Source organism: Anabrus simplex, chromosome 4, assembly GCF_040414725.1.
Source record: "Anabrus simplex isolate iqAnaSimp1 chromosome 4, ASM4041472v1, whole genome shotgun sequence".
Taxonomy (NCBI): domain Eukaryota; kingdom Metazoa; phylum Arthropoda; class Insecta; order Orthoptera; family Tettigoniidae; genus Anabrus; species Anabrus simplex.
This window is the reverse complement of record NC_090268.1, coordinates 16975195-16996372: the sequence shown is the minus strand read 5'-3', so window position 1 is coordinate 16996372 and position 21178 is coordinate 16975195. Positions and strand designations below refer to the sequence as shown.

At 41.1% G+C, this 21178-nt stretch overlaps 1 protein-coding gene across 3 annotated transcripts in view; it reads right to left on the bottom strand.

The window, feature by feature from the left end:
• LOC136872350 (uncharacterized) overlaps positions 1–21178 on the bottom strand; it is a 99600-nt gene that overhangs the window by 19944 nt on the left and 58478 nt on the right. The window contains exons 1-2 of one of the 3 annotated variants that reach the window (XM_067146161.2): positions 9397–9564; positions 8572–9223 (exon numbers count right to left, since the gene is read on the bottom strand). The exons of 1 other annotated variant lie outside the window; for it this stretch is intronic. In XM_067146161.2, the coding sequence (XP_067002262.2) occupies positions 8572–8580 (9 nt within the window). In that variant the 5' untranslated portion in view covers positions 8581–9223; positions 9397–9564. Of the gene's footprint in view, positions 1–8571; positions 9224–9396; positions 9565–21178 lie in introns of those variants that run through there. One more of the 3 variants, XR_010859877.2, reaches the window with a different exon arrangement.

Here is a 21178-nt window from a genome sequence, read left to right as displayed (position 1 = left end):
TACATCAATTCCACCTTTCTTTTTAAATAATGCTGTGTCTGAAGCTTCTCAACCCCCTAAGCCGTTACCTATTATGTCACCTGAGTTCAGTAGTTTGCCTCATCTTTTGGCTATGTTACTTAGGGGAATTTCTAAGTTTTCTATAAATTCTACTAACGATGTCATCCCTTTTCTATGGTTTTTAGTTGAATTTCAAGATCACGCACTAGTGTTTTCCCTCTCTCAGTCTCAAATTCTTCAAATTATTTACCCTTACTCCATAGGTGTCCTCTCGGACAAAATTGTTAAAGAAATAGCTGAGCAATCTTCCATAGAAGACTTCCACGCCAATCTGCTGGCTAACATTCCTGGTCGAGCCATGTCTTCCTTAATTCAAAAGTACTATTTCAGAGTACAGTGACTGGATGAAAATCTCGCAGAGTTCATCCAGGACATTAAGTTCTACACCAGGGTATTCGCTCTTCATTTCCCTGAAGATGAAATCGTGCAGACCATTGTTGAAGGCATTTCCCCTATAGGTCATATCTGTGTTTCGCGTCGCGTCCTCAAACATTTGAAGAATTAGGGGCGATGGCGGTCTCAGCCGAAGTAGTTAGGTATGCCGACACCTTACGAGTCGCTAAGGAGCCCCCTCCATCTTCTAATAATTTTTGGCCTTCACCTCGCCGAACTTTCATCACCCGCAAATGCTACGCTTGTGGGTCTACGGAACATCTCCGTAACAAGTGTCCTATGATAAAATCTAGTGGGACAAAGAAAGGAGCAGGGTCATCACAAGGATGTTTCAAATGCGGCTCTTTTACTTATATCGCGAAAAATTGCCCTAATGTCAATAGCACCCCCTCATGCTCAACTTCTGGTGCAACCTCCACCAACCCGAATAATCGAAAGTGACTAGTGTCATCGGCTGAGTCGGCAAATTCATCTTCCCAAGGCTCAGCCCCCGTTAAACCCACTGAAAGTTCGGAACAGTGTAGAAGTTCTTCTAACCCCGCATTTGAATGCCCTAAAGAATGCCTCAGAATTGCGGCGGAATACCCCGCACTCGTACCATTTCTTAAGATCGAGTTGAATAGTGAACCCGTTACCGCTCTATTGGACTCAGGGAGTGTTTGTTCCATTATTTCAGCTGAATGGTATTCGAAATTAAAGTATGTCTGTAAATTTTCTGATTATTGTTCGTTTTCGGTCCAATGCGTTTCGGCTAATTCTTCTCCCTTAAAAATTTTAGGGTTTATCTTTGCCAAAATTCGGATATCTAAATTCACCTGGAAAGTTAAATTGTTTGTGGCTAAGCACTTGTCTTGCCCCATAATATTAGGAGCAGACTTCATGTCTCATACTGGTCTAGAGCTCGACATTCAGAGCAAGTCGAGCACTATCAAATTTGCTAATAACTGTACGATTCCTTTGCTCAAATGTAACTCTGTGATATATTCATCTGTTTCGCCTACCCAGGATGAGATGTTGTTAGACCTTAGACATCTACCTGAGGAGCAGGCTGACAGTATTCGTAAGTTGTGGCAGTCGTTTCCAGATGTATTTTCCGATACTCTTGGTGTTACTGACCTCATTGAATACAAGATTGAGGTTACGGATTCGATCCCAGTTAGGTTTCCACCTTATAGGCTCTCTCCACCTAAAATGAAGGCTCTAAAAGAGATCATCGACCAAATGCTAAAGGATGGTATTATTCGACCGTCTAAGTCGGCGTATTCATCTCCCCTTTTCCTGGTGCCGAAACCCCAAGGTGGCTTTAAGCCTGTGATTGACTCTTCTTTGTCCAACCCTTGTCCCGTTTCCCTACGGGGTCGGGTATGAGGTGAGATGAATTTGTCGTGGCGGTTTTTTATGACCGGATGCCCTTCCTGACGTCAACCTCATCAGAGGAGTTAATGAGAGATGAAATGAATGACGTGATATATGATAGTAGGGAGAGGGTGAAACCCGGTGCCGGCACATAGCCTACTCCTGTCGAATAGCACCAAAGGGTCTGCTCAAGGCTTAACGTCCCCATCCGACGGACGAATCACCATCAACAGCGTCATATGCCCTCACTCCATATGAGCACTGCGGAGAGGTTTGGAATTTAATCCAGGCTTTTGGCACGCAATCTAGTGATTAGAAATTGTATACCACCACCTCCCCTACCCTGCCGGCCAACATTCTGATGGTGAAAATTTTTTCGACCAACGGGACTCGAACCGGCTAACCTCGGTGTTAGACCGTTTTTAGACTTCAGCGCCTTAACGATCATGGCCACCAGGCGGGCTAAGCCTGTGATTGACTATAGGGCTTTAAATCGGAAGGTGGTGTTACAATCTGTGCCTCTTCCCGACCTTCATTCTTGTTTTTCATGGTTTCGGAAAGCTAAGTTCTTCACCATCTTAGACCTTAATCAGGCGTACAACCAGATCCCTCTAGCTGAAGAATCGAAGCATCTAACAGCCTTTGCTACGGATTGGAACTTGTATGAGTATAAACGCGTGCCTTTCGTGCTCCCCACAGGGGCAGCCGTGCTCACGAGACTGCTAGAGAGGGTCTTCTCCGACATCAAATTTGAATACGTGTACCATTATCTTGAGGATGACGTCGTATTTTCTGAGACCTTTGAAGAACACCTAGATCATCTAAAGGAAGTACTCATTCGCCTTCGTAAGGCTGGGTTGACTGTCAAGTTATCCAAGGTAGCTTTTGCTAAACCTTCCATGTCATTCCTAGGGCATATTGTGTCGCCCGATGGTGTTTCTATTGATCATTCTAGAACACAGGCCATCCGTGATTTCAAACCTCCTAAGGACATCAAAGGCATTGCCAGGTTCATAGTCATGGTGAATTTCTTCAGGAAATTTATTCCCAACTTCGCTAACAGAGCGGCGCCCTTGAACTTACTTCGTAGGAAAGGCGTCAAATTTGAGTGGGGACATTCTCAACAAGCCGCTTTTGAAGATCTGAAATTAGCCCTTTGTAAAGCCCCCGTCCTGGCTATGCCTGATTTCTCGAAGAAATTCATTGTTCAAACCGACGCCTCATCATCGGCCGTAGCGGCTGTCCTTCTTCAGGAAACTGAACTCGGAAGGCGACCCATCGCCTTTGCGTCTAGGACATTATCGGCTCAAGAAGCCAAATATTCCATCTACGAACTTGAGGGTTTGGAAGTTTTATTTGCACTAGAGAAGTTCCGCCTTTATTTGGAACATGTCAAGTACGACCTGGAAACAGATAATCAAGCCTTAAGTTAGGTGTTAGCTAGGCCGCGTCGTACCGGTCGTATAGCCCGTTGGGCCAGCAGGATTTCTGCCTTCCAGTTTGATGTTAGGCATATCAGAGGATCGGAAAATGTCATGGCGGATGGACTAAGCCGCATGTTTTCTCATGATGTGGAGACCGCCGAACAGGATGATAGTTCTTCTCGTCCCACGCCCATACTTTCGGGCATTAATGCCATTCCAACTGGTGCCCCCATGTTGTTCAGGGATATTGAAAAATATCAACGTGAAGATCCTGTGCTGGCCCCTATTATTGAAACCCTTTCTTATGTGTTGAGGAACGGGGTTTTATGTTGCCCGTCGAGGCATGATCAAAAGATGAAGGTAGTGGTTCCAGCTGTTCTTGTGCCTATGATCTTCAAGTATTATCACGAGACCCCATCAGATGGGGGGGGGGGTCATTTAGGCATCTTCAAAACTCGGGAAAAGATCCGAGAAATGTTCATTTGCAAAGGTATGTACGGTGAAATTCGTGATGTGGTAAAAGCTTGTAAATCTTGTTTGCTTACTAAACCCACCTTGTCCACTAAGCTAGGCCTACTATCTTCTCAGCAAGCGTCGCGCCCCATGGAACGCCTCTATATAGACTGCGTCGGACACTTCTCCCAATCAAAGGGGAACGCCAACAAGTTCACTTTAGTGTGTGTAGATGGTTTCACACGATTTTCCTGGTTATTTCCGACTAAGCTGGCAACCGCTCAGTCCACTATTTGCTTCTTTTGGTCCTTGACAATATATAGTTTCTGATAATGCTAAAGCTTTTATCTCCAACCTCTTCCGTAAATTGTGTTTTGATCTGTCCATATCACATGTAACTACTTCGACGTATTATCCTCAACCTTCTCTGGCTGAGCGGGCAAATCGTAATCTTAGATCAGCTCTCATCGCACTTCATCATGAAGATCATTCCAGGTGGGATACGTCCCGGCATTGGTTGGCCTTTGCTTTGAATTCGGCGGTTCATGAGTCTCACAAGTTAACTCCAGCTTCTGTGATGTTGAAATTTGTGCCTAACACGCCGCTCTCTAACCTTTGGTCACTCAATGATATTTTACCAGAGACAATAGATCCCGATAGAATTAGAGATCTATGGAAGAAGGCTAAGGCCAATCTTAAAGTGTCCCATGAAAAAGTTACGGAAAGATATGATCGTGGACGGAGGCCCACCAATTTAAAAGTTGGAGATCAAGTCATGGTTAGAAACTTTGTTCCCGCGGGCAAGCTTGCCCCCAGATTTCACGGGCCGTGAATTATATTGGATTTCCTGACTCTCGTTACATTACTAGTGAGCGATCCAGCCACAGAGAGGGTCTTTAGAGTGCACCTCTCCCAAGTACTCGTAAAACCTGTTTAATGGCAGTACCTTTTTGCCACTAAAATTTAGCAGGAGCTTTGAAGGTTATATTTTTTTAGTTTAAGGCCTTCTGCCCTATGGTTTTATTTCCTTATGTGTATGATTTGTATGTACGATCTTCTCCTCTGGCTTTCCTGCTGTCAATTCCTTAGTGGTCATTACTAAGCCCCCGTCTCCTGTATCTCCGCACTATTGGCACTAAAACACTTTCCACGCCGCCCGCCCCTCTGCATCACCAATAAAGATCGCACTCTCTAGTCTGCAACAACACTTTTCTGTCGCCGAGATCTTACTGTTTCAGTGCCCCCCCAGCTGGCTACCGCCGTACTGCAACAGAAGTGGGGTACGGGCCCATTCCACTCCCGTGAAGACTTCTTGTGAACGGCGCGCCGGAGTCCATCTCCCGGCAAAGGCTGAAGTGCGGTGACCCAACCGCCAACTCATCTGGGGACTGTACAAGTACATATACTTCTAATCTGCGGCGACCATCACCACGACTACCCCTCTCATTGTATCGGGAGAGATGTATCTGAGGGTACTTGACGGGTCCGGGTGACCTCAACTGGGTATCGGCAGCGGCGGCAGGTCTTGCCGTCAAACCTATCAACATGTATTTAATATTCTACAATAACAAGGACACTCTAAAGCTGGAGTTAAACCAGTTTCTACCTATCTACTTTAAAAAACTTTGAAATTTTTCTTTCTCTTCAACTGAAAATGCTTTCTCAAAATTCTTCTGTGTCACCCCAAGGAAGGACATTTGGGGGGGAGGTCTGTACTGGGAGGTACACCTCAACGCCGCGCATTCAAAATTAGCGCCTAAATGAACTTCTCTATCGAACTACGGTGGAAACTACTACAATAGGAACTTAGAATCTTAATCAGAAGATGTCACCACCGAAATATTATGTAATTTTGTTATTGTACAGTTTCCTGACCTGAGTGAAATTCTCCTTGTTTTGTTTGCCATTTATCAAGAAATTTGGACATTCTTCCATATATGACTCTACCAAAAAACTATGATCATGCACCCTGGTGCGAGGTGTAAAAAGTTATAATTTAAAGAAGTTTGGTATTTCTAGATTTTTGTAACTGATTGATATTTTTTTTTGGGGTTGCCAGTATTTCCTTTTTCTTTCCGCCAGTTTTGAATTTAGCCAATCACTAATTTCTGTAATTAATTTTCAACCTATCACAGGCTTCTTGTTTGATTCTGAGTGTTACTTTGAAATTGACCAATTAAATTGTGAGGGTGTGGTTGGTTTAGTCTTGAATGATCTCGAACCTTCCCTGAGGGTTTATGAAATGCTGCTTTTCACGTTTCTTGGCCAATTGATCGTCGTCTTTCTGAGAATGTGTGTGGTTAAGCAGGAGGCGGATGGCCTCTTTCGTCGGCAGCTAGAACATCTATGAGGTAATGGCCACTTAACTTCATTCTTTCTTCCTACCTCCGCAGTTTAATCCGAGGAAAAGGTCTGAATCTTTAGTTATGTAACAAACTCTTCTAAAGTGTAACTTTCTTCCGGCTAATGTAAACATTTCATAAAATCTTTAACTGTAAATCGGGAATAGAGAGTGATGTACCCTCTCGAGCTCCCCTTCATCTTGGTTCGAGGTGATTACGTTTTGTAACTGTTTTTTCCTTCTATAATGTGTTCAAGTAATTTACATACAAGTCACCTCAGTAGTATGGGAATAGCCCCTGTTTCATCGGCCTAATGCCCTTTGGTTGTTTTATTGTTCATATGTAGGAGTGCAAATATACGCCTCCATTCAGTTTGTGCTTCGGGCCATTTACTTAACCTGTTCTTTCCCGCAAAGGCCCTGTAGGTTGGGTACTAGATACCGCTGTATAACATCACCTTTCAATTTGTAAGTTGTGTCTTGATGGGCGAGTGGTTGTAATTTTCGGATATTGCCTTGAATAGGCTAGAAGAAACTGAGAGCCTGTTAGCTCTTTTCCAAGTTTTGTAACTGTAAAATGTGCCTCTGGGGAGGCTAGATATTGTGAGTTAGGGAGCAAGTGCTCTTGAAATAGGGGATTTCTGCCCCTCATTAAATAATTCCTCTTCCTTTTGTAAAATTGTAAAACTAGGGACTTAAAGCCCAAAGTGTTGAGGTTCTGTATCTTGGATTTTTCCCAATCTTGTTTAAAGATTGCTACTTGTACCTGTAATATTGTTTAAAAAATTGTTAGGTTTGAAGTTCTAAAGAAATATAACCTTTGTTAAAGTTTTAAATTAACTTTGGTATTGTAGATCGACCCATTCACCCCGGCATCTTCTTTCACCTCTTTCTGCTCCACGGGTGTCCCCGTAACAATTATTATTATTATTATTATTATTATTATTATTATTATTATTATTATTATTATTATTAATAATAAAATCTTAGGAAGGGAGGGAAATGGGAAATGAATAGTGTTGGGTAAATCAGGTGAACTCATAATATATCCCAGCGAATCACTGGTGGAAGGAATATTTTGAAAATCTTCTCAAAGTTAAAGCAAATACAGAAGAGACAATACGCGACACTCTGCGAGATATCGAGGGACAGCGATTAGAGCTCTGTCTAGCTGAGTGACCTGAGAGTTACTGATTCTGTCATAAGAGCACGTGTATTTGTTTGTGAAGTTTTTTACGTTATTTATGCGTTAGCATTGAGTTGACATAAGTAAATAGTAGTGTGTGCCATTCCTTTATATCTCCTCTCAATATGAGTGGAAAGATATATGCTGTGTTTGGCTGCAATGACTATGAAGTGCAGAAGGACTCGCGGCCTTTCTTCCGTTTCCCTCGTGACAAGAAAATGTAAGTAAATATTGTGTTTGCACAGATATTCTTCCAGTTACAAAGAGATTTGTGTAGTACTTCCAACATTTCTGACCTGCGCGCTCCATTTTTTAACTGGTTTAAAATATAATAAGGTTATTTTATTGTATAGTGCAGCAGTTAACCTTCAGTACAGATGTGTTGTTGTAGGTGTGATCTGTGGGTTTGATTTAATTCAAGAAAATGCATATGCATATGTGTGTGGCTGGTTGTGTTCCAAGTTATCCCATATGGAATGCCGTAATGCGTTGTCAAGCACGGAAGGAAATATGGGTAATTTAAGAAATATTTTGTTGTAATATGACGATGCAAATTTGCTTTACCCTAATGTAATGGCAAGTATTGCTTAAAGGGAAATTTTAAGTTCTTGAGGATAAATTTATAGATTTTCTTCCTGTTAGTAGGCTTCAAGTTAAAAGGAAAATTGTCCAGGTCTTAAATATAAATTCATTGAATCATGAGTGTAAGGAATGTGCCGATATTTTTATTGACAAGTGTTTCAATGCGATGATACAATGCTTTTAAATGAAAAAAAAAGACAAAATCTAGCCGTGAAAGTTCAGGTAGGAATACTAAAGCTAAAAATGTAATGCATAAATTAAAGATTAAGCCGTTTCACAGCAGTCCATTTGATATCTTGGTTATATGTCTAATTTCAGTCTTTAAATAATAACCTGTTAAATAAATTTTCATTTATTTATCCAGAATTGCTTTAGCAACTTTGAAGTTAACCCTCTCATGCACGAATTTTGAAATAGAATTTAAAAAAATTAATTCTCATGTTTCTAGACAGGAAATACAATAAATAATACCATCTAACACAAATTTCCACAAAATGACTGTTACAACTGTCAAAAAATGAGAGGCCTCATATGAGGCTTAAGTGTATCAATGACATCTTTTTGATTACTAGCAGTATAAATAGATGCATTGCAACAGGTATCTAGAAAGCATGGTTTAGCCATCTTATAGTAATGTTCACTCAAATATAAATAATAATACATCCATATACTAGTAAATATTAATAATAATAAATAAATAGCACAGCGAAATAATTGTCATTCCAAATCAATTTGTACTGCACAGGTGAATCTTTATATCTGAGGAATGTACATACTGTATGCATAGGGGAGTCATATCTTCCTTGATTCTTCCCCTGAATGATGTAACACAGTCTTCTTGTTGCTTATTCCAGCATGTTGTCAGTAATGGTGGAAAGTCTTGTACCATGTGTCGGACTCCAGTATTGTCTTAGTCTTGCATATCGTAAATAGGTAATCATATAGTTGATACCGAAATACGCTTTCAACTGTGGGACTGTAAGTCTAAAATTTTCTCTACCCTTCTGGGTGGCGTACAAATTACTAGCATCAACTCTTTCCTGTATGAACTCTTCAGTGAATATGGATAAAAATAATCTATAGGCATCCTACGCTTCATTTGATGTATGTGTACCCTGAAATTGAGGAATGTTGCCCACAAGACCATTCAAGACCATTTTCTTTCTCACCAAACCACACAAGTGTCCGTGGATTTATCTTAAGACCATTTATTGTATCGGTCGCAGGTGATGGTGGTTGTGGTGATAGCTCCTGAGAATCATTTACACTATTGGGTGAATCATCTTCACTGTCTGATGGCTGTGGCTCCACATTCTCAGACGGGACCCAGAGTTCATCCTCTGATCCAGAAAAATCATCTTCTGAGCTTTACGTGTACAGCATGTTATGGATCTCACGTCTTGATAGCACATCCCTCAAGTCTGCATTCTAAAAAAAAGTATAAAATATAACTATCATCCACACCAGTAAATCAATATTATAACTTATACACATCTGGGCCAATTTTAATTTATGCTATTATAGATAACCCAAAAGTAGGCTACTTTTAATCTTAAACACATTTTAAATATATATTTGGTACCAAATAAGGCCAGTACTACCTTTGTTTCTTACGTTGTTCCTCTGTGAATCATGACCAGGGTTTACTGATCTGGAAGAACGTGACAGACCAGGATCTCCATCCATGCTACGTAGATATAAACAAAATAACAAGTGTTACAGTATGCAATTATCATATAATCAAGAGAATTTTAGGTTAACAAGTCAATATTAGCAAGATATGCTCCACAAAGGAGCGATAAACTGAACTGTATAACAGGGGTAAAATGTACGGTTAGATTCCATCCTGCACCCTTCAACACAGATAGGCCTCATATGGTAAGGTAAGGGTTATTCTGCCCGCAGGCAGGTCCGAATCTCCGCAGAGGTGTTCCTGAGTCGGAGTTTACGTGCGGTAGGGTGGCCAGTTCCTTTCCGCTCCTCCATTCCCTTACCCCCACCAAAAGCGCGTGGTAACCCATCCAACTCCTGACCACGCCCAATGTTGCTTAACTTCGGAGATCTCACAGGATCCGGTGTTTCAACACGGCTACGGGATAGGCCTCATATGAGGTCTCACATTCAAGCACAAATAACATGATCTACAATAAAGATAGTTGTTATAATGTTACATATTATTAATGATTTCACATGCTTTCCAATCCTAAAAATAATTTTGCTTACCTCCTAGTTGATATCTGCCAAGCAACACAGGTCACTGAACATTTGCAGATACAATAACAACCCAACTTCAAAGAATATCACAGCAGAGATGCAAGTTCTGGGTCCGTACGGTGCTGCAATCTGTCCCACGCTCATGAAACTATAAAGTGACCTTACCTGAGGTCTATGTGTAACAAAAAACATCTGTTGTCATGGAGACTTAGCATGACAATTCAAATATAAATTAATTTCAGACCTCATATGAGGCTTTCATGCACGAGAGGGTTAATATCTTAGTACAACTTCTTTCTAGACGTAATTTATTTATCCATTTCCGTATATGCATTTCCATTGATATTTGAATTTAGCGCTATTTTTTGGTCACGCCACTAGGAGCGCTACTTGCGAATTGTCTCCCATTTTAACAAGGCTAAATCCGGAAGTATCGCGTATTGTCTCTACTGTATTTGGTTAAAGGAAATCTTCATGGTGCTGTCGCGAACAACCGAGCTTATGGAGAGGACGAAAATGTTGTTGGTGAAATTACGCTTGAGGAAGTGGAAAGGATGGTAAATAAACTTCATTGTCATAAAGCAGCAGGAATAGATGAAATTAGACCTGAAATGGTGAAGTATAGTGGGAAGGCAATGATGAAAATGCTTCACAGAGTAGTACGATCAGCATGGAGTGTTGGTAAGGTACCTTCAGATTGGACAAAAGCTGTAATTGCACATATCTATATGCAGGGGAACAGGAAGGATTGAAACAACTATCGAGGTATCTCATTGATCAGTATGCCAGGCAAAGTGGAAGGGAGGGTGCGATCAGTGGTAGAGGAAGTTGAATCGTCCGAGAGCCCTGTAGGTTTTTAATTTTTCATTATCTGGGAGCCCAGTGTACACCTCCATTCAGTTTGTGTTCGGGCTGTTTATTTAAACTGTTCTTTTTTCGCAAATGCCCAGTAGGTTGGGTACTAGATTCCCCTGTGTAAAACTATTTCGATTTGTAAGTCGTGGCTTGAGAGACCAGAGGTTGTAAGATTTTTGATGTTGCCTTGAGTAGGCTGGAAGAAACTGAGAGCCTGTTAGCTCTTTTCAAAGTTTTGTAATCGTCAAGGGTGCCTCTGGAAGGCTAGATAATGTAATTTAGGGAGCAAGTGCTCTTGAATTAGAGATTTCTGTCCTTGACTAAATTATTCCTCATTTTGATTTGTAAACTTGAGCTGGTAGCTCAGAAATTGTAAAACTAGGAGCTTGAAGCCCAAAATTGTTAAAGTTCTGAATCTTGGATTTTTTCAAGTCTCGTTTCAAGATTGGCATTGTACCTGATTTTTCATTGTGATTTCACCTAGTAAGCACGCACCTTCTTTCACCTCTCTGCGTTCCACAGATACCCCGGAGCAATTATTATTATTATTATTATTATTATTATTATTATTATTATTATTATTATTGTTGTTGTTGTTGTTGTTGTTGTTGTTCTTTCGTTTCGGTCAACTAAGGACCACGTCATTTCAACTGTTTCCCTTGAGCTTTAATGTTGGTCCAGTATTCCTTCATTCGTATACGGTGTTGCTCCTTTCGCTCTTTCGTCCATGCCTTTCCAGTTTTCATCTTCGGCTTTGGTTGGAAACTCTGATGTTCTTGGAGTTTTTTCTTAAGTGGGACACGTTCCTGGATATCTTCAAATGAAATCCCAATCTCCTGCAGATCTTTCTGTACCTCACTGAACCATGCCCCCTTAGCCCTTTTCTCTTGGAGGAAAGTGAAAGTGCGGTTGGTTAACCGTGTTGACTTCATTCGGGCCATGTGTCCATAAAAAGTAATCCTCCTTTTCCGCATCACATCAGTTATTTTCTCCACATGCGAGTACAACTCCTGGTTGTGCCGTCTCCTAAACTTGCCGTTGTCTTTGAATGGACCTAAGATTTTCCTCAAAATTTTTCTTCCTTGGTTTCCAATTTCTCCATCATGCCTTTTTTGTTCATGGCGAGACATTCCGCTGCATATAGAGCCTCTGGTCGGATGACAGTGCAATAGTGTTTGATTTTTGCATTCAGAGATACAGATCTTTTGTTATAGACATTTTTGATGATCAGATGGTAAGCCATTTCCATTTTATTCATTCGTAAAGCAAAGGCTTCTTTTTCGGACATGTTAGGATCTATCCATTCACCAAGATACTTAAATTTTTCAACTCGCTTGACTTTTCCGTGTGTCCCTTCTAGCTCACTTGGCGCCAGTTTGATGTTTGTAATGAATTTCGTTTTCTCAAAGGAGATTTGAAGGCCTGCCTTTGCAGCTTGTGATTGAAGCTGCTTGATCTGCTTCGTGGTCACATCCAAGGAATCAGCGAAAAGCGCGAGATCGTCTGCAAATGCTAGACAGTCAATTGAAAGGTTCTTGTTCTTATGACTCCACTTTCGATTCCTTCATAAATCTTTTCTCTGCGCCATTCACGGATCACTTTCTCAAGAACGCAGTTGAACAACAGAGGTGAGAGACCATCTCCCTGCCTAACTCCTGTCCGTATTTCAAAGGCATCTGAAGTCTCTCATCTGAACTTCACTTTTGAGATGGTGTTGGTGAGAGTCTGTTGGATGATCACTCTTGTTTCACCGTCCAAGCCAAATTCCTTTAAAATCTGAATTAGGGTAGTTCAGTCAATTGAATCATAGGCTTTTTTAAAGTCGATGGACGTTACTACGAAAGTCTTGCTCCTTAGTTTAAGATATGAAAGGACAGATTTCAGATTCATAATCTGCTCCGTCCTTTCCTGAAACCTCCTTGGTAATCACCCAGCTCTGGATCTAGCTGTTCTTCTGCCCTGATTTGAAGAGCATTCGAGAGAATTTTGTAGGTTATAAGTAGGAGGGAGATGCCACGATAGTTGTTAACATCCGACTTGTCGCCCTTCTTATGAAGTGGGTGGATTAGGGCAGATGTCCAGTCACTTGGAAGTCTTTCAGTATTCCAGATTTCAATTATGATGTCCGATAATTTCTCCACTGCATTGTCACTAGCAAACTTCCACAATTCAGCTATTATCGAATCTTCACCCGACGCTTTATTGTTCTTCAAGGATTGGATAATCTGTCTGACTTCCTCTTTCATAGGTGGAGCTGAATCTGGGTGGACTTGTTTTATCTTCAAATGTGAATCTGGATATTGGGGCTTCGCAGTTAAGAAGGGATTTGTAGTGTTTTGCAACGATCTGGCAGTTTTCCTTGTCGTTATGGGCTAGTTTTCCATTGGAATCTCTGAACTGTAGGCTCAGTATTGAACCGACGTGCTCTTGACTGGGGTGTCAATCTCCTCTTCAAGCCCCACTATTGGCGACAAATTTTTTCTTGTACCATATAGTTATTGGTTGTCCCCTATCTCCTTTTCAAGTCCCACTGTTGGGTGACAATTTTTCTTGAGCCCAACATTTATTATTGCAACCACGGTGGGCGGTAAATTTTTCTTGCGCCGCGTCGAAGGAAGATTTTTCTTGCGCCACGTTTTGAGTCCCGCGGCGTCTTTCTTCTTTTCTTGTCCCAAGTATGGGAGTCATTCTTTCTTCCAATTAACTACACGCCGGCGTTCAAGAAAATCTGCAGCTAGCTATGCTATACAACTCAGGGATTATCCTATATCGAACTAAAATATTATATTTTTTTACGTGAATCCGACTGAGATACGCGCCTCTAATATATTAATCATATGTGCATCACTAACAGGTCAATAAATCAAAATACGACCGAATACCCATTATGAAATTACCTTAAATTAATCTTATTTAATATTTAATATTATAAATAATATTAATAAGTTAAATTCTTAAATACTAATTTTATTCAAAATTATTTTTGTACGTACGATAAGTTGACAAATAATCATTCATATGTACATGTAGGCATCTCAATAAAAATAAGAAAATGAATTGCCTAGGAGTTATCGCACTATTCATTAGTTTCGATTTCACATTATCAATATTTTTTTTATCAACATCCACGGTCTCATCTTCTCCCATACACAATTACTTTCCTCCAATTTTGTGCGGAATTATATTATTTCAGGAAGCTCTCCTGACCTGACGTGGATTACCTTCTACATCTCCTCAGTCTCATATAAAAGAAAATTAAAATGTTCAGTCCACTAAACTAACATAAATAATTCCATCATTCCTCCTGGCTAACTCAAAATTAACGAACTGTTATATTAAGAATAAACTAAAATGAAATTATCTGGGAATAATACCTAAGAACTGTCAAATTCACAATAAGTATCAAATCCTAACTTCTTGTTAAGTTCTATCAAGATATTAAATGATTACATAATATTATGTTTTACAAATGTACATATTTATTTATTTATTTATTTATTTACTTATTTATTTATTTATTTATTTATTTATTTATTTATTTATTTATTTATTTATTTATTTATTTATTTATTTATATATTCGTATCAGAAGCATTAATACTATAAATACATATACATATATACTCTTGCTGAATTATATACACTGACTGACAGAGCAAATGCAACACCAAGAAGGAGTGCTCAGAACTTTATGCCAATTGCAGGGTAGACTGACGTCACTGAGGTATGCTCATGATGTGAAATGCGCCGCTGTGCTGCGCACGTAGCGAACGATAAATGGGACACGGCGTTGGCGAATGGCCCACTTCGTACCGTGATTTCTCAGCCGACAGTCATTGTAGAACGTGTTGTCGTGTGCCACAGGACACGTGTATAGCTAAGAATGCCAGGCCGCCGTCAACGGAGGCATTTCCAGCAGACAGACGACTTTACGAGGGGTATGGTGATCGGGCTGCGAAGGGCAGGTTGGTCGCTTCGACAAATCGCAGCCGATACCCATAAGGATGTGTCCACGGTGCAGCGCCTGTGGCGAAGATGGTTGGCGCAGGGACATGTGGCACGTGCGAGGGGTCCAGGCGCAGCCCGAGTGACGTCAGCACGCGAGGATCGGCGCATCCGCCGCCAAGCGGTGGCAGCCCCGCACGCCACGTCAACCGCCATTCTTCAGCATGTGCAAGACACCCTGGCTATTCCAATATCGACCAGAACAATTTCCCGTCGATTGGTTGAAGGAGGCCTGCACTCCCGGCGTCCGCTCAGAAGACTACCATTGACTCCACAGCATAGACGTGCACGCCTGGCATTGTGTCGGGCTAGAGCGACTTGGATGAGGGAATGGCGGAACGTCGTGTTCTCCGATGAGTCACGCTTCTGTTCTGTCAGTGATAGTCACCGCAGACGAGTGTGGCGTCGGCGTGGAGAAAGGTCAAATCCGGCAGTAACTGTGGAGCGCCCTACCGCTAGACAAGGCGGCATCATGGTTTGGGGCGCTATTGCGTATGATTCCACGTCACCTCTAGTGCGTATTCAAGGCACGTTAAATGCCCACCGCTACGTGCAGCATGTGCTGCGGCCGGTGGCACTCCCGTACCTTCAGGGGCTGCCCAATGCTCTGTTTCAGCAGGATAATGCCCGCCCACACACTGCTCGCATCTCCCAACAGGCTCTACGAGGTGTACAGATGCTTCCGTGGCCAGCGTACTCTCCGGATCTCTCACCAATCGAACACGTGTGGGATCTCATTGGACGCCGTTTGCAAACTCTGCCCCAGCCTCGTACGGACGACCAACTGTGGCAAATGGTTGACAGAGAATGGAGAACCATCCCTCAGGACACCATCCGCACTCTTATTGACTCTGTACCTCGACGTGTTTCTGCGTGCATCGCCGCTCGCGGTGGTCCTACATCCTACTGAGTCGATGCCGTGCGCATTGTGTAACCTGCATATCGGTTTGAAATAAACATCAATTATTCATCCGTGCCGTCTCTGTTTTTTCCCCAACTTTCATCCCTTTCGAACCACTCCTCCTTGGTGTTGCATTGTCACTGTCAGTCAGTGTACATTATATACAAAGTCACACTTATCAAAAAAACAAAGGTCTATACTACTTTTGCCCAGAAATTGGCGACATCCAGTGCATTTTCTGTTGCCTGAAGTAGATCTTGTACTGTGCACCTACTACACTGCAACAGTTGAGACGTCGTCTGGATTGCACCACACTCACACAATGATGACTCGATGTTGAAACCCCACTTCTGCAGGTTGCTTTTACATCTTGTCACGCCTGCCCATAATCTGTTCAGTGATCTCCAAGTACTCCATTTCTCCATGTGACCAGGTGGTAATACATAATTATTGAAAAATAATAAAATAGAATGCTTCTTTTTGGTGTCTCATCCTAACATTATTTCATGTTTATGACTCTATCATTAATAACGTAGACGGAGTAAGCAATGTTTCACATGTGTAGCTTTCAATTGCTACCTAGGCTGATATACCAATGATCATAAAATATGTTGTTGTTTGAGTCATCAGTCCATAGACTGGTTTGATGCAGCTCTCCATGCCACGCTATCCTGTGCTAACCTTTTCGTTTCTACGTAACTATTGCATCCTACATCTGCTCTAATCTGCTTGTCATATTCATACCTTGGTCTACCCCTACCGTTCTTACCACCTACACTTCCTTCAAAAACTAACTGAACAAGTCCTGGGTGTCTTAAGATGTGTCCTATCATTCTATCTCTTCTTCTCGTCAAATTTAGCCAAATCGATCTCCTCTCACCAATTCGATTCAGTATCTCTTCATTCGTGATTCGATCTATCCATCTCACCTTCAGCATTCTGCTGTAACACCACATTTCAAAAGCTTCTATTCTCTTTCTTTCTGAGCTAGTTATCGTCCATGTTTCACTTCCATACAATGCCACGCTACACACGAAAGTCTTCAAAAACTACTTTCTAATTTCGATATCAATGTTTGAAGTGAGCAAATTTCTTTTCTTAAGAAAGCTCTTCCTTGCTTGTGCTAGTCTGCATTTTATGTCCTCCTTACTTCTGCCATCGTTAGTTATTTTACTACCCAAGTAACAATATTCATCTACTTCCTTTAAGACTTCGTTTTCTAATCTAATATTTCCTACATCACCTGCCTTCGTTCGACTGCACTCCATTACTTTTGTTTTGTTATTTTCATCTTGTACTCCTTACCCAAGACTTCGTCCATACCATTCTGCAACTTCTCGAGATCTTCTGCAGTCTCAGATAAAATAACAATATCGTCGGCAAATCTCAAGGTTTTGATTTCCTCTCCTTGGACTGTGATTCCCTTTCCAAATTTCTCTTTGATTTCCTTTACTGCCTGTTCTATGTAAACATTGAAAAGGAGAGGGGACAAACTGCAGCCTTGCCTCACTCCTTTCTGGATTGCTGCTTCTTTTTCAAAGCCCTCGATTCTTATCACTGCTGACTGATTTTTATACAGATTGTAGATAATTCTTCGTTCTCGGTATCTGATCCCTATCATCTTCAGAATCATAAAAAGCTTGGTCCAATCAACATTATCGAATGCCTTTTCTAGATCTACGAATGCCATGTACGTGGGCTTGTCCTTCTTGATTCGATCCTCTAAGATCAGACGTAAAGTCAGAATTGCTTCACGTGTTCCTACATTTCTTCTGAAGCCAAATTGATCTTCCCCCAACTCAGCTTCAACTTGTTTTTCCATTCTTATGTAATACGTGTTAAAATTTTGCAGGCATGAGATACTAAACTAATGGTGCGGTAGTTTTCACACCTGTCAGCACCGGCTTTCTTGGGAATAGGTATAACAACTGTTACCTGCGTAACAATTTTTCCCTCTTGGGAAATATTTTCGAACTAGCCTCATGGCTGTGGAAAAACTGTGTTCTTAGAAGTGGTTCGCCGCTTCGTTATTTCTTCTTTTCAAGACTTATAACTGGAAACTTCGCCGCTGGAAAGGTTATTCGTTGCCCAGCTGACTGTATGCACGTCCTATCTGTGCCTGACTGTATTCTCCTGCACTCTAGTGGCGTAGGTATGTACTACCTCGCGAACTACGTTACCACTCAGGCGCTTACCCTCTGTGCACATGTGATCGTTGGGGCCGTGCACTGCGGAATCTCGGGAAGTCGCCATTGCTGTTTGGTGAAAAGGAAGAGATGGACGTGTGTGGCTTCTCTCTCCCTAAGGAGATGATTTCTCCGAAAATGTTCGAGCCTGGTTAAGGTTACATACGTAGGGCTTTTGCCCTGGTGAATTCTGCAAGTTGTTTTGGTTTATTATTCCTCGTCTGGAATTTGCATGTTATGTTTTTCTTCAAAGTAAGTAAGTAGCATATACTACCGAAGCCGTCCTCACAACTTCATCTGGATGAAACTGTAAGTGTTGTTACAACTAAACCTTTACTGATTTTTGGTGAAAGACCTGAAAATTTTCCTATGTGAAGAAAGTGTGTGCGACACTATGTAACTGGCGTCATCTAAAAACTAAGTCTTGCCTTGTGGAATTTCAAATTTTCGGCTTGTTAATTGGAACTTATAGCATGTGTAATTATGTCTGTTAAATTGGGGCTTGCGTACTGTGTGAAAGAACGTTTTGGATTCTTCGAAATCGTAATTGGGTAACCTAGTGTTTATTAATGGCTTTTCTAGGCCTAAAAGTTTTGTGCTAAAAGGCTATTATTTAACTGGAATAATTTAACAAGCGAGTCGCTTCAGGGATGTGGGTGTTACGTGTACAGTGTGTCCCGGTACCTTTCTTTCTTGCTTCTCTGGTTAATTTTATTTTAATTTAACTTAATTTTATTCTTCCTTTTGGGTTTTTGGGTTATTTTCTGCGTCTGTTTTCTTGGTCCTTTGTTAGTTTTCGCCTATTGTTGTTTGCGGCCTGTGATTGGCCCCTTCCTTCCCTTGACCCATTGTTGGTCGTTGCCATGGGAATGCTAATGTTGTTGATGTTGTTGTGATGGGATTGATGACTGGGATTTGATGTGCCTGTGATGAAATCTGCCTTGTGCGCGGATTACCTTGGTCCATTTAATTTTTTCTTTGAGATTTTAATTTTTCTTTCTGCTCATTTTTCCTCCCGGTTTTTAGGAGATTATTATTATTATTTTAATTTCGTGAAAAGTGCACGTAATACCTACCCATCCTTGCAGGGGGTCGTTTGACACATCCTGAAAAGGGGTTTTCAGTATCAATATTAAAAACTATTTCTGTCAATGTTGTTTCTCACGGTTGAAAGGATGTTTAAAAAAAATTTTGGTACTGTACAAAGAAAACTTTTGGTTGTAAGAAAACTTATGAGGTGATGAGGTTTCATTAATCTACATTATCTTACTAGGTCCTTTAAGAACTAAATAATTATTTTCCTTATAAACGGTCGACCGTAGGGTTTTGGTTGAGTTTAAAATTTTTAAATTTTATTTTATTTTTTCCAGCGAGGATTTTCTTTCTATTTGTTAATTATTTAAATATGCTGATTTAATACCTTTGGTTCCCCAAGTTGTTGGTGTTTTCCTTTAAAAGGGGTGATAATTTGATATGACCAGGTGTATTTTATCCGCTTCTTTGGGGGCCCTGTTTTATTTTCTAATGGTAAGTGCCTTTTTTTCCTTTTATTTGTCTTTGTCTAGCACGTTTCCACGTATCTGAACCGTGCCTTTGGTACACGGTCAGACCCTTGGTGCTGTCACTTGGGGTAATTATGCCTTTAATTGCTCTAAGTGTTACACAACATTCTGCCGAAAATCGGATGGGACTTCTCCTGTCTCATACATCTTGCACACTAAATGAAATAACCTTGCCATGCTGGTTTCTCCTAAGGCAGTCAGTAATTCAGAGGGAATATCATCAATTCCAGGTGCCTTATTCCTATTTAGGTCACTCACAGCTCTGTCAAACTCTGACCTCAAAATTGGGTCTCCCATTTCATCAGCATCAACAGCCTCTTCATGTTCCAGAACCAAATTATCTACATCTTTACCTTGATACAACTGTTGGATATGCTCCTGCCATCTTTCTGCTTTGTCTTCTTTCCCTAGAAGTGGCTTTCCATCTGAGCTCTTAATATTCATGCACCTAGATTTCCTTTCTCCAAAGGTTTCCTTGATTTTCCTGTATGCAGCATCTACCTTTCCCAGGACCATACAGCCTTCGACATCCTTGCACTTCTCCTTCAGCCATTCTTCCTTAGCTGCACTGGACTTTCTATCCACTTGATTCTTTAGTCGCCTGTATTCTTTTCTGTCCTCTTCATTTCTAGCATTCTTGTATTTTCGTCGTTCATCAATCAGGTCTAGTATCTCCTGAGTTATCCACTGATTCTTAGTTGATCTTTTCTTCCTTCCTAACATTTCTTCAGCAGCCCTACTGACTTCATTTTTCATGACTCTCCACTCTTCCTCTATAGTGTTTCCTTCAGCCTTTTCACTTAGTCCTTGTGCAACATGTTCCTTGAAACAATCCCTCACACTCTTTTCTTTCAACTTGTCTAGATCCCATCTTTTCGCATTCTTTCCTTTCTTCAATTTCTTCAACTTCAGATGGCATTTCATGACCAACAAGTTGTGGTCAGAGTCCACGTCTGCTCCTGGGAAAGTTTTACAATCCAACATCTGGTTTCTGAATCTCTGCCTAATCATAATGAAGTCTATTTGATACCTTCCAGTGTCTCCAGATCTCGTCCACGTATACAACCGTCGTTTGTGGTGTTTGAACCAAGTATTGGCAAGGACTAAATTATGATCAGTGCAGAATTCAATCAGCCGACTTCCTCTTTCGTTCCTTTGTCCCAATCCAAATTCTCCTACTGTACTACCTTCTCTTCCTTGGCCTACCACTGCATTCCAGTCTCCAATCACAATTAGATTCTCATCACCTTTTACATATTGTATTAAATCTTCTATCTCCTCATATATTCTTTCCATTTCTTCATCATCCGCTGAACTAGTAGGCATATAGACCTGCACTATTGTGGTGGGCGTTGGTTTGGTGTCTATCTTGACGACAATAATTCTTTCACTATGCTGGTCGTAGTAGGTTACCCGCTGCCCTATTTTCTTATTCATTATTAAACCAACTCCTGCATTTCCCCTGTTTGATTTCGTGTTGATTATTCGATAGTCGCCTGACCAAAAATCCTGATCTTCCTGCCAACGTACTTCACTTATACCAACTACATCTAACTTTAGCCTATCCATCTCCCTTTTCAGATTCTCTAACCTACCACAACGATTCAAACTTCTAACATTCCACGCATAAAATATATATATGTTTGATCATACTTGGACAT